Source organism: Rhipicephalus microplus, chromosome 5 (assembly GCF_043290135.1).
Source record: "Rhipicephalus microplus isolate Deutch F79 chromosome 5, USDA_Rmic, whole genome shotgun sequence".
Classification (NCBI taxonomy): Eukaryota; Metazoa; Arthropoda; class Arachnida; order Ixodida; family Ixodidae; genus Rhipicephalus; species Rhipicephalus microplus.
Window position 1 is genome coordinate 12,520,007 of NC_134704.1, and position 13,995 is coordinate 12,534,001.

The window sequence follows — 13,995 nt, forward strand, 5'->3', positions numbered from 1 at the left end:
CCTGGTTTGCTACGTTACAAGGAACAAGGAGAAATGGGAGAAATAAATGGAATCATAAAGAAAATTCATAGAAATTGTAGTCGACCCTTTGCATGCGCAACAACTGAAATAGTGAACACAACAAAATCCAAAGACTGACAACAGTGCCCGTACTGAGCATTATGCAGTTCCGTGGAGGATACCACCTCTTGGAACGACGAATTAAGTTTAAGGTGCAGGAGTTGATTGCGACGAAGGAGAGCTGCGAGCACAAAAAAAAAAAAGGTCGTTTTAAGGCTCCGAATTTCATCCATCTATGGCGCGAAATTCGCGTTTACGCCGCCCTAACCTCTCCGAGATAAAAAGAAAGAAAAATGTCTGCTTGTCTCGGTTGGTGAAGTCAGAATAGAGCTGGGCACCCCTCTGCATGATCCCCTTCCTCGACGCCAGCTTTGTAACCTTTTTCACTTTCTTCTTTGGAAGAAAAGTGCCTTTCTGCGGAGTCTATATTTAGGCTACGCATGAACGCATTTGTTCGCGGAGAAAAACCATCTGGCCCTGTACCGAGCTTTCTTCGATTTTTTTTTTTGTCACTCGCACCCGAGGAAGCGGGTCTTTCGAAAGCATTTTTCGAAAAAGTGATCCTCTAACGACGCGGATGCAGCTAAGGTGGCTACGTGTGCATAGTTCGAATAAAAAAAAACCAAAGCGACATCCCGAAAACCTGACTTAGCGACGCTCTCGAACCAGTCTCCCAAGAGAGACCGACGCCACGAGATCAAGAAGGCCAAAGCAATCCTTCGCATATGGCAAGGTTTTCTTTTTACTTTGTATTCAATGCACTTTAAATATTTTTAGCGCTTTTTTTCTATATCCCGCCTATCGCTTGAGCTCGATGGTAGCGCTGAAAAAGAAGAAAAAAAACATAGCATGGATAAGTGGGTTTCTGTGAGCAGCTGCGAATCCCGTTAATCAGAAAGGCAACGCATGAATGTGTTTCCCTCGTCCAATACGCCGCCAAGAATGGGTCGATGTAAACTTTTAGGCCAACCTGTCAGCGTTATTTTGTTCCTCCTGAATGCAGTGACGGGCGTTCTAGCAGATGCTCACATTCCGAACATCCGCTTTGGCGAGATTGAAAATGGCTGTAATATTTAACTATGTCAGAATTTTAAAAAAAAATCAACCGCGCAAGCTCTGCGGAGCTTCCGTATTATATTTTATCACGCTGAGTCAGGTCCCGCGATCGATCCAGTGTCTGTGCCAAAACAAATTGGGTTTAGTAGATGCGATGTTTCACCGAGCCATGGTGTCGTTTATTCTTTCTTCTTATATTGTTTGGTCTTTCACGTTATTTCTCCGGCCTAAATCGAACAACCCTATATATATATATATATATATATATATATATATATATATATATATATATATATATATATCCCTTTCTTTCGTGAACTCACTGTTACGGGTACTCCTTGTTCGTTCTTTGTTATAAACTTCATCGTCAAACGCTAACAGGGACCAACTTTCCAGCTAGCTGCGCATGACAAACGAGCACGGGCAGCACTTTTCTTTATGTTCCTGACAACCTGATCTCCCGAAACAAGGCTAAACAAACCTGTATCAACGTAATTTTTTTTTAAATTTACATTGTCATGCCACCATAAATATGGAAGCGTGAACGTGAAGTCCCCATTTAAAAACACACACGCGCACGCACACACGCACACACACACACACACACACACACACACACGTTTCATTCCCTCGTTTCTTGCTGTCTATCTCTTTCTTTGTCTTGTTACAAAAATTGCTGTAAGCTTGCATTAAATGTTTCTCCTGTCACGTCATCGCGCACGCACCTAACATGCGTTGCCTTTCGAAGAAGCGAAATCAGAAGAAAGAAAAACTTCAGTGTATGGAGTTTTAGAAAGATGCTTCAAACGAAGTGTAATGAGAAGCTCGGTACATCTGATGTCATCAGGAACTCTTTTTATAAGACTACTAAAGTTCATTTTATGACAATGCTCATGGCAACATATTTACCTATCAACAACTTCAACTAGAATTAAAAAAATAGCCTTATTATAATCTCTGGTGTGTTTTTGAAGCTCCAAAGTGCATTATTTCTCATACTCTATTTTTAAAAAAGTAATAGTTCCTCCAACCGATTCCTCCAACCGTCATCGCACAATAGAACACAAAGCTTACTGCGCGTTTCATCTCGCTGTATATCACTTACCAACTTCGCATTACGTGTCACACCTATAAGTCTTATAACCACCAGGCCGGTTATGTGCTTAGTGGTGAACATAATCGCTGGTCTCAGAGTATCATCCAGTGTATAAGCGGAAGTGACCATGTGCTCATAATAGTGATGTTTAAAGAGACGCTATAGAAAAACGATTTTTCTCGTAGTAGTAAATTGCTCTTTCACAATCACAAGATCACCACGCCTGTCGCGAGAACATTCGTGGCAACTGAGAAAACGTCGTAGATTTTAGTGTCTATGTACTTTGTAATAGACACTAATGAAGTTCATGGTCCTCTGAGTGGGCCAGAAGCATGTAGTGTATCGACTTTCAGAAAAGTTTTGCTGGGCCAATATTGCTGAAATACGAATAAAATATCTTGAAATGCATGGCGTCGTGTGTGAATATTGCGGCGCGACTTTCAAAAAGAATACTTCATTGGCTAAATCGGGGGGGGGGGGGGGGGGGAGGGGTAACATACCGATGGTAGAGTTTGCAGAGTATAAAATTACTCAGTCTAATCAGATTCATTGTTGCACTTCTTTTGTGTCTCTTTAAGGTCTTACATGCCAAAACCTTGATATGATTATGGGGGACACCATATCGGAGGGCTGGAAGAATTATGGCCATCTGGGCTTCTTTGAGGTGTACCTAAATCTAGATACACTAACCACCTGCATAGCTCCTCCACCAAAATGAGGCCGCTTCAGCCAGGATTTCGGGTCAAAGACCGCGTGTTGAGGTTCAACCACACATTGAGCAATATTTCACGGTGAACCTGTGTAGCTTCGCCGTAAGTAAAGTTTTGTTCACTATTGCGACTGGAGCACCGGTTGCACTACCATTCGCGACTGGCGACTGAGGTTTGACTCGAGGCAAGTGACATTCGCACCAAGACTCGGCGACCGTCACCGCACCGAATGCACGTCGGCACACGTGCTGTAGTTGGCTCGCTTGCAAAGTAAGCATACACCCTGCTCCTGGCCATCTCATTGGTTCAAAGATTGCCGTCTGCATTCACAGTACCAAAAAAAAATCAAAGCCAGTTTCGTGCTCTCGGAATTTAAGAGAGCAGTTAAGCTGGCAAGCTAGCACCACCACCTGGAAAGCGCAAAGTGAACTCTTCATCACCTTCTTTCTTTTATGTTTCATCTTGTATACCCCTGTCACACGTGGCAACCTAAGAGCACTTTGAGCGAGTACACTTAGCCGCGAGTGTCACTTGAGCGCTATTACACGAGCAAGTTTAGGGTCACTCATTGCAAAGTACACTTGCCGGCATGTGCGTTTGCCAACTTCGGTTCGCTGCCATAAAGTGTGTAGCCTCGCTACAAGTGGCTCGCACATAAGTACAGTGTTGCCTAAAGTGGTGCTCGTAATACTTTTAAACTACTGTTTTTGGTATAAGAGATACTGCTACGTATTTAAACAAGTCATAAATCAACAAAAAGTCTCACTTATTCCACCATTAGGCAGCTTGCAGCCACGTCCGCTAGAGGGATGCGGCAGCACATGCTGTGCAATGGCTGCGTCCGTCACGTTGTTTACTTCCAGGTACACTTGCACATGTGTGTGCGGGTCGTTTACGATGGCGTGTGCCACTGGTGAAACTTTCACGAATACAACATGGTCCGACTATGAGACAGGGGCGCAAAAACAACAAATGTGTATTGCGCTACAAATCCATCAATTGCCACTGTCATCGTTTCAAAAGTACCCTTCACTTTCTCGCGTAGCAGCGAGCCGCCAAAATGACACTTTGTGAGCGTAAGTACACTCGCTCAAAATGCGCTTAAGTTGTCACGTGTAAGAGGGGTATTCTTCGATCATTTCCTGATCTCTTTGTACGTTGCCCTTGCTCCCCCTCACTTCTTCTTATCACCCCTCGCTATGCTCTACCGCGAATGGGTATTATATAGTTTGATTGCTCAACTTCTCCTATCCCTTCTCCTAACGCTAACACCAGTCCTCCTCAACTCAACTTCTATTTCCCAACCTTTTGCTAATATATACTATTTCAGACTATGTCACACCACCGTTCCTCATATTTTACCCTCTGCTGTCTTGCTTTCTTTCCTCCTCCCTCATCAGTCCACCTCACTCTCTATTTTTCCACCCCTTACTACACTCCCCATGGCTATGCTATACTCGGAGCTTCCTCTCTTCTTCCTATCATCTTTACTTCCCCTTCCCCGATCCCTAAAGGCGCTGAGCCGTGCCCCCGCGACGGGAGGCAGAAATAGCGTCCTTTTTGTCTCTTCCTCTTTTTCATTAATCTCTCTCTCTCTCTCTCTCTCTCTCTCTATACTCGGAGCTGCTTGGCCCATACCCTTTCTGCTGGCCACAAGAACCGGGGGAACGAACAGCTTAAGCAGCTCGACTGCTAAAGATAGAGCTCGGAGTTCTGGACAACATCAATCGCTTTTCAAAGAAAATGGCCATTTGCGACCATTTGCATCCCAACTGGTCGCGCGAGCGGTGCTATAGACGCAGGTCTGAATGAACACTAAATCTCCTAAAAGGAGGGCATGTGTAATGAGAGAAAAACAGAAGAAAATGTTAGCCGCAGGACTATAGCAGTCTTCAGGCCCGGGAGGTCACCTGCAGTTTCCCTATAGTAAGCTGATGCCTTCTGAGGTGCCGCTAGATAAGCTTTACGCGACAGCATTGTTTAGAAATGCTGAACTGATCACGACGGAAGCAAAACGGGTCGCATGCCACCACAAGTCTAGGATGCAGGATTGTGACAAAATACATCGTACATGAAAGCGTAATTTTACTTTATTATCTACCCGATGGTTACCTTGCCATTTGTGCCATATCAATGTTTCAAAGTGTAAACAGAAGCCGACCCAGCGATAGCTTTAATATATTCCAACCGAAGCCCTCACCACTCTCCCCCTATACCCTCTCTTGAGCTTTCAGTCATATCTCAAGTGCTCCGCAGGGACGTAAAAACCATCACTCATCGCCTGGAGTGCCTGAAGAGAGAGCAGAAGAAAGAAAAAAATGGTGCTTCTTCTTCATCAACTTTCTTCCACGTCAAAGGATTTAAGATGTGTTTATCACAATTTATCGCGCTTGAGTGACAAGCCTCGAATAGCACAACGCCCGTAAGTTAGTCGGTGGCCCTTTCGCATTATCTTCTGTTTTTTTTTTCCCCTCCAAGTTCGAGGATGGCAACCTGGTGACCTCGCCTCGTTACTTTTGCTTCGTTACATTGCTGCCAGCTTGCTGCAGGAAAAACCGTCAAGAAACTGTGATTTGCGACTTTGCTGTAAACATATTAAAACGAGTTGAATTATAAAGCTCGGACAGCGAAATGAAATCTGCAATGATCTCATTATAGTTTATCGGCGTGAAGTGCCCTGCTGGGGATTGCTCTTGCTCGTCCATGAAGCACAATATCAATGTTTTCTACACCATTATACAGTGTGTATAGAAAGCTTATCTTCTAACCTGTAGAATTCCCCTCCTACTTTATCAGTGTTCAAGAAACTATAGATGCACACTCTTGATATGCTAAAAAAATGACGACGCAAGAGAACGAGAAAAGCGTGTTATGAGTAGAGGATATTTGAATTCTGTATCGCACACTTTGCAAGAGCAAAATATAGAAACAATAAACTGTGCTTCAGGCACAAGCAAGGTTTCATTTTACATTGCGTACCAATCGTCTAGCACTCTTTTTCAGTTACTTAATACTCTGACAATTCTGTTGGCTCGACCCGAGTTGTAGATGGTCTCATTTTTGGTTAGCTTTAACTTCGGGCGCACCTGAAACACGGCTGTAATGTTTATTGAGTGAATAATCATTGTGCGTTCTTTAAAAAGTGAGAACACAAAAAGATACAGACGTGAGGACGTCGCATGTAGACGTTCTATGCCATGCTTTATGTAGCGGTAAGGAGGTGTAATATTGAAAGAATTGTCACCAATTGGCGCTGGGAATATGCGACCCATAGCAGTACATGGCTGATTCGTTATTGTCCGAGGTTCTCTAACGTAATTTTCACCGCTTAGTTACAAGTGTGTTCTCCTATTTCGCACCACTCCAAATTCCGCTGCCATGGTTGCCTATTGAGCCCCTGACCTGGCACTTAGCCGGCCTGAAGCCCCTCGTAGCCAGTTTCACATTTTGTTTTTCTATGCACAGGGTAGCAGACTGGTTGTCCTGAACTGGTTAACCCCTCTGGTTTTCCTTCTCCGCTCTTTCTTCTCTCTTCACGTCATGTTATAGGGACATAAAAATAAAAATTTATGTCAGAGTGAAAGCTCAATGTATAGCAATGTCTAAAACTACAATATTATCAACAGCCGTGTTTTACTTACGGATAAATTAATGTAAATGCATTAGAACACATGCGATACGATAACACATTTGGAAAATGATTCCCATTACGTCAGAGGTGCTGCCTACAATAATAACCATTAATCAAGTTAGCTGATATAAATAAAAAGCCTTCCACACGTCATGAGACGTATTGAAATGCTGCTTGTTCGAGTGTGTGTGATTTATGGGGAAAAAAGATGCCGGACGTTGCTATCGGGAATTGCGCGAGCTGTTTAGAAGATTCGCCTGGTTAACATGTGCAGGTCGTGTCAACTAACGGAGCCCATTTGAACCATTCAGGTCTGTCATCTTGCAGGCCATGCAGGAAATTGTTCAATGTTCGTTTTTGTTGCTGTAGCTCCCACTCCTTTCGTTCTGCTGCTACTAGCGTCTGCGGCCACGCACTAAAGTTGGCCAACGTTGTGCATGACATCCCTGACGTGACACGTTCCGCTTGAGGCGGGTAATTTGAAGTGCGCTAACCCGACTTGGACAACTAAAAAGTGATTTTATTTCTAAATAAGCACTTCCTTGGCACGAAAGTGAAACTGCGCTGTTGCAGGACCGCTATTTCAACAATCTACTTCGACTTAATAATTTCCAATAATGTGCCTTTAACTAACGAAAATTTTCGTACTGTAGCTTAGAGCTTCTGCACTTTGTGCTCCAACTCAAGTTCCTACTATGCCGCGTGAAACGTTTTATGGGGTCCTGCGAGCACTTTAATGTTGTAGAGAAAACTACTGGACGCGTTTGAGGAGCAGTTGATATCCATGAAGGACCAAGAGTGGTGAAGAAGGCGACGATAGTTGGACTCTACCAGATCGCTACCACTTTCTTATGAATGAAGCAGGTAGAAACGAGATGGATTGTAGCTAGTCTGTAAAGAACGTACCAATGCCAATTAACTCCTTTATTCATACTTCGATGCACAATTCAGTAATGTAGCCTGTCATTCTACATCGTATGGATCCGTGAGGTCACGTAGTCCCTTTCTTTTTATTATTTTGTATTCCCTCAGGTTCTCTTCTTTTATACATGATGTCCCCTCGTGATTGCCTGTAGAAGTATTTTTAAATCGAAATATATATACATTGCTTGCTGTCATCACTTTGGAATAAGTCAACTAGTTCTCGCCCGATTCTGCTGTGAGATGTTCCTTTTGCGACTTTGAAAGCTTTAAACTGACGTTCATTCTCACACAAGCCATGATACATTTGTTTTAACCTCCAGGACAAACTGCATTGAAATCGCCAAAACCAGTGGGACAGCAAGCTGCTAACCAATAGGAAAAAAACCATAATTTTTAATGAGCTTCTTTAGAAAAGTTACGTCATGTTGAGCTAAATAAAGCATGTCCGAACGTTAGACGCCATTGGTGTAATTTTGGCTAAGGAATAGTGGTTGGTGTAGAATTATTAACGAAGATAATATAATCTCTCACCTTCAGTGTGTACATCCCGAAGTGTCGGTAGGAACGTCCCGAAAGATGATTTCTATACGCTGTATCAGGCAGCGCACTTCAGTTCTCGAGCGCTGCCCGGTTAGGGTCAGGAGAACGAATCGAAATCAGCGTTGGACGTCACTTCCACTGAGTCGAGGTTCAATGTCACAGCACCGCGGCTAGTCCACTCCGTCAAGCGTAGTCCGACGCGGGAAGACGTGCAGGCGTGGAGTAGCCACTGCGAAGCCTTGTAGCCGAAGCGGAGTGGTGCTGCTGCAGCAACGATGACGCTAATCCAGGGGTCTTCCTCGGCGTCACCGCGGGCCTCGCTGTGTCGTGGTCACTTCTCTGCTACGCCGCCGCCCGCTTTTGGACGCCTACGCCACATCCACTCTCTTCAGTGAGAGTCTTGGGCGAAAGGACGATTGCGCATTTATACGGGGGGCCTCTCTCCACCGGTCCTTTTTTTGGGGCCACCACCACCCCGCCAGAGCATCCAATCCAGTTAGGTCTTCTTTCTTCTTTCCCTCCCGCGCTGCCTTCGCGGATGCTGCACAGGCCGGCACGAGGCGCTCTTGCCTCCTCCTTGTCCGCATCCCTTTCTACAGTCCGCTCTCATCATCGGCACTGCTTGTCGGGGGGGGGGGGGGGGGGACTGACCACTGTCCACTGCACCCTGCATGCCGAGGAAGGGCTTCTGACGAGACCTTGCACTTTCCCTGTCCTTGCCACCCCTCGCTTGTAAGCGTTGTCGTTTTCACTGTACCACGTTCGCTTTCAGCGACGCCGCTGGATCAAGAGCGGGGTCATATGAAATTCCACAGATCACCCAGTCAGCCTTATCGTCAAAGGTTTAAGTAAAATGGGTGGTGGGATGGTGTTCGAGACACGGCTACTTCACTTCCACTTTTCGGGTGGACAGTTCAGGCCCGACATAACTAAGGCGTGCCGGCTTCTCTTCTGATCTTTCTTACTTTTTGCTAGCCTTTATACGGAGACTCGTTACGCTAAATTAGCAAGAGCAAATAATTTACGTTAGTCTGCAGTTATTAGTGAGAGCAGATATTGTCGATCTGATGTGCTTACCACCTGTATGTGTAAAGGCATTGTAATTTCAAAACTTCGATCACTTACACAACAGTTTATGCGCTGGTACTCTTCGTAAGAACAAGCGCCACCTATAGCATTCATAAATGCAAGCACACAGTCGCGTTTCAGGCATCCCGACTCATTCGAGAGTATACAGGAATGCTGATATCGGGTGAACTCCACCCCTCACTTTTCATATCTCCTTTAGTATTATTCATAAAAATTATGATCAAACTTACGTTCAAATATGATCACTACTGGAATTATGATCAACAACTGGTCGGCCACAAACTTCTGCTGGCAAGAAAAACTATCTCAATTCGATCCCTCTTGCGGCATTAAACACACTGAACGTGCTTTATGTCAGTGCTTTTAGTACAGCTCCCGGAGATGATCCCTCTCAGCACTGTTTACACGCCTCTATGACCATCCGCTTTCTGAGAAACCTATCTTGGTATTCCGGTAAGATCTACTTCACGCCGTAAAGCGATGAAAATGTGGTGTTGAAGTTCTTGTAGGCCACCCACCCTGTTGAATGATTGCAACACTCCGGTGTGTTTGTGCGTGTGTTTCTGCTTGCTTCCCCCTCCCTCATTTCTCTCTTCTTTAATTTGCTGTCTCCCCTTACCCCATCCCCAGTGCAGGGTAGTAAACCAGATATTAGTCTTCCGGTTAACCTCCCTGCTTTCTGTCTTCTTGTTCTTCCTCCTCTATATCTCTTGTGTTCCTATATTTACATAAAGCGAAGAATGGGGCTAGTAGGTTGTTGTAAATGTTCGCATTATGCGCTGACTGAGTGTCTTCGTATCACTTTATCAGTCAATGCAAAATCAAATTTTTGTTTATTATCATATTTGCAATCTCAAGCCCTGCCTTAATTATGACTTTCGTGTTTCTCTAAGCATCGTATGTTTTCGCACACACAGCGAGTTCTTTCTGGTGCGCAAAGAAATATATTATCACAAACTTAATCCATTCCTCATACAGCATCGCAAACGAAGAACGTAAGCGAAATGTATAACACTCTAGTAATAATGCTGCGGCGTCGAAGCCGTTCATGCATTAGTGATATTCAAAGTAGGGTACCGAGTTTTGATGTGTTCCTTTTGGTAACTATTCATAACATTTCCGCAGCCTCCTTCTTCCGTCATCCAATTATTGTACCCCGCAATAAGTGACAGCGTGGACGCGCTTTCGTCGAACTTTTTCTTGCTTCCGGACCATCTCTTGGTTTATCCCTGTCTCTCTTTCTCTTTTGCGCTTTTTTACTTTCGCCAAGCAATGACCACTGCAGCCGTCGCACGCGCTTAATGAGGCAAAGCTCCGGGCGATTTGATCTCACGTGCTGCGCGAAGACCAGCTTGCCCGTCATTCCGTCCCGCTTGTCAAGCGCCTTCACGCGACGCCCAATTTATCCGCGCGCTGCTCCAGCCGTTACTCGTCCGCACGATTCGTTCTTTCCTTTATCGAATCATCGTCTCCGTCTCGTCTCCGCCGCGTTTCACGTCATATATTGCTCCAGCGGTGAGCCGTATCAGCCAAGTAGCCAATTAAAGTTGGTGCTGTGCGAAGGCGTTCTCCTGGAGGCTGTTATAAGCACTTGTCAGGTGTCTGCCGCAACGCTAACCTGATTTAACGTTGAACCAATGTTGGGTACGATTATTTACGTCCGAGATCCGTGTAAGCGAGAAAGCGTTTCGCTAATGTGGATAAGTTAGCAGCATAACGCTAACCTGTCGACTGGCCATGCAGTTACTGACTTGCTACTTTTTGTGTTCTTGGCTGGAAGCCTTTAACTATACTAGACAGCTTTCTACGTACGCAACACATGGGATCCAGGTGGCAGAAGACTGGTGTAATTGTAACTCTATCTCTTTGTTTATTGCCTGCCCTTTTCTCGTCTTTCTGTACTACCTTCGAAGACAAGCCTAGTGACGTGGCATACCTTCAAGGGATCTTTGCGCAGAGTTGATTGCAGGCTTCCATTGTTTTGTGAAGGAGTCTCACAGTCTTTGGCGCTCGGCCCCAGGTGCTGTCAAAAAAAGGAGCAGCGATGCGTCTCGGCCAAAGCACAGCGGGAGGCTCTTTGTACCCTTCTATCCTTTGGACGGGTACAGGAATAAATCAGAAGCAGTGCGACCTGCATCGAGCAGTGGAATAACGATGCAACTTCTAGACGTCGACTTCGGCACAGTGTTTTACCCGCGCCTTCCTCTATCATCTGTGCCGGTAGTTACGTGTTGCTCAGCGGATTGCGCCCCGCGTGTCTGAGCTTGCAGTGGACATAAGATGCAACCCCACGCAACAATATGAACGGTCGACATCGATCCCGGAGGCTCGGTTACGAGTATTCAAATCACGTGTCTCAGTTTGTGCTGCCCGAATTGTTCTTTGAGGCGTTGTACACGTCTGACCTCAGTGAAATTTTCAAAAGTCTAGTTTCTGAGCAATTGCTTGAGTGAAAATAGAAAGCTCAAAAACCTGACAAGTGCCCAGCGTGACAGGATTTCGCCCTTGAACATCACTCGGACACGACGCTTTTTTCTTATTGATATGATATATAAGGAGATGTTGGCGCACAATTATGGCACGAGCTACTCCTTAGCCCTTGAGTGAAACTTAAACACGTATCTTAAAGTAAAACATAAAAAGTAGTGCATGGAAAATAGAACACTCGGGCACAGATATGCAAAGACACACTTATACGCACATATCACAACAAAATGATAAAGAAATGTTCGAAAATCAATGAATGAAGTCTCTGATAATGTCCCCCGTTAATATTCGGTCCAACCAGCACAAGACAGCAAAGTACACGCCTGGTCCTTATGAAGATGTATTCGCTCGTGTGTACATAATAGTCGGCACGTCATTCACTTCAGTACATACTTATGATGGGTGTCACATGATACTGCGAATAATAAGTACATGCGTTATACAGATGAAAGTTTGTTATTTCTTAGTACGTCTCACCAATTCCGCTGTCCTGTAAGAAACGTGTTAATGCTTTTAAAGTGTGCGACTGTAAAACTCCAGTTGGTCACGGGCCCAGAAGTCTGTTCATCGACGCTAATGCGTTGTTGCCCTTTTGTCATAGTTTATTATTTTCTTCGTCTCCTTATTTACACTTTATGACCATCATTTAGTAAACAATAATATATCGTCGACCAGTATCATCAACCTTGTGCGGTTTCCGGTCTGTGCTTCTAGCCTGCAGCTTACCCTAGACCCAGAGGCATTCATAAAAAAAGCTGCTACGGTAAAACTAGTCGTCTGAGCAGATGCCGGCCAAGTTTGCTGCTAAACATGAGGTTACAAAACACACTTTACTTACGGCAGCCGGCACTCGCGTGGCGATGCCTTTGTTACTTCAGTCATAGTTCTCCACTGATGTGAGCGCTTTCAGTGGAATAGAAATTGCCGAAGAGCTCATCTCACATTGATATACTTAACCAAAACTGTGCAGGGGACGGGACGCAAGTATAAGTTGGCCGGACGGGCGCGAAATAACTGGATTTATTGACATTAAACTTCCACTTCGGAAAACTAACATGCATCAAGCACTCGTACGAATAAAATGAACTCTCCAATCACATGGGGTCAAAGCTTCTAACGTTATTAATAATGAACTGACCGGACGTTTCGAGGCCGATACGGTCTCTTCTTCAGAAGTGACTGTTCGGCCAGCCCCGAAGCTCAACTACCTAGAATTTCTAGCTCTTTTTTATGCGCACAAACGGAAGGTCTACTAATAAACTTATTTATTCCAAGCCTCACGATCACAGGCGCTTCCATTGTTTCATGCCTGCTTTTTCCTCTTGCTCACCCTAGCACTTTTCTTGTATCAAAATGTGGCCTTAACCGTGAGTGAAGGCAAACAAGTAAGCCGGTGTACGGTGCAAAAACAGATTCTCTACAAATAAGTGCTTGAATGCAGGGTCTGTTTGCGTCATAATGAAGTAACTTCCCTGTCAGGCTTGCCTGCTGCACACAACAAAAAAACGGCTGTCACGCGCTGAACGTCAACATGTAGCGACTTGATGCAAATTAGACTTGTATAGCCAGTTTGGTGTACAACGCTGCGCGCTTGTTCTGTCTGTCGCGCTGCCCGTCATACTGGAGGCGGTGCGACAATCAGGGCTGTCGCTCAGCGCTATACGAGCGGGTAGCCGGGCAGAGCTCTGCAGCGGGAAACGCTGATGAGGTTCCTCTGCAGGGCTCAGTTACACACTCGTACACGCATTTATCTTCCCACTTTGAAGTCGTACACGGCCACGCCATGGTGCAATCATTGCGCGGCGCGACACAGAAGTACGCGCGTGCGATCCACACTGGATGAACGTTTTCTTTTAACTTAGTCTAAAGTGATACAAATCATACTTTAACTAGAAGTACTTGTTGCTGGGCTATTTGGTATACATCGTAATGAGGAAACATTCCAGACCCCTAAAACACCGCAAAAAGAACGTATGAAGCACAAGAAAAGGGCGTCAGAAAAAGCATCTCTTGAGGTTTTAGTCTGGACACAGTCAAATTCCGCCATGTTGTCAGATTCCGCCATTGATCAAGGCTGATTGACCCGTATGGCTACTATGACTTATCTGATTGGCTTAAAATGACACCTTTACGTAGTTTTACAATATGTTGGAATTAGACAGTGTCCATAATAGCACCATTGGCTCATTTCCTGTGCTTCTTCGTTCCTCGTCTAGTTTTTAGACGTCTAAAACTTTCTCGCATTATAATGAACCAGTTGAATACATCGGCATGTAAAATTTTCCCTGCAGTTGAAATGAAGAGGCGTGCCGGTAATTTTGTTTGTTTTGTAGTTCTATAGTTTTCTGCATTAAGGTGCTAGCCAAACGGGCAGATGCAGTGCTTTAACAGCGAAACCGCTT

General features: G+C 44.9%; 2 protein-coding genes across 3 annotated transcripts in view; one reads left to right on the forward strand and one right to left on the reverse strand.

Annotated features, from left to right (window-relative positions):
* The window catches only part of LOC119174012 (uncharacterized), a 34,770-nt gene extending 26,361 nt beyond the window's left edge, over positions 1-8,409 (reverse strand). Inside the window, exon 1 of the mRNA XM_075894851.1 lies at positions 8,009-8,409. Coding sequence (XP_075750966.1) covers positions 8,009-8,023 — 15 coding nt within the window. The 5' untranslated portion in view covers positions 8,024-8,409. The remainder of the gene's footprint in view (positions 1-8,008) is intronic.
* LOC142817663 (uncharacterized) overlaps positions 1-13,995 on the forward strand; it is a 327,371-nt gene that overhangs the window by 176,011 nt on the left and 137,365 nt on the right. The window lies entirely within an intron of this gene.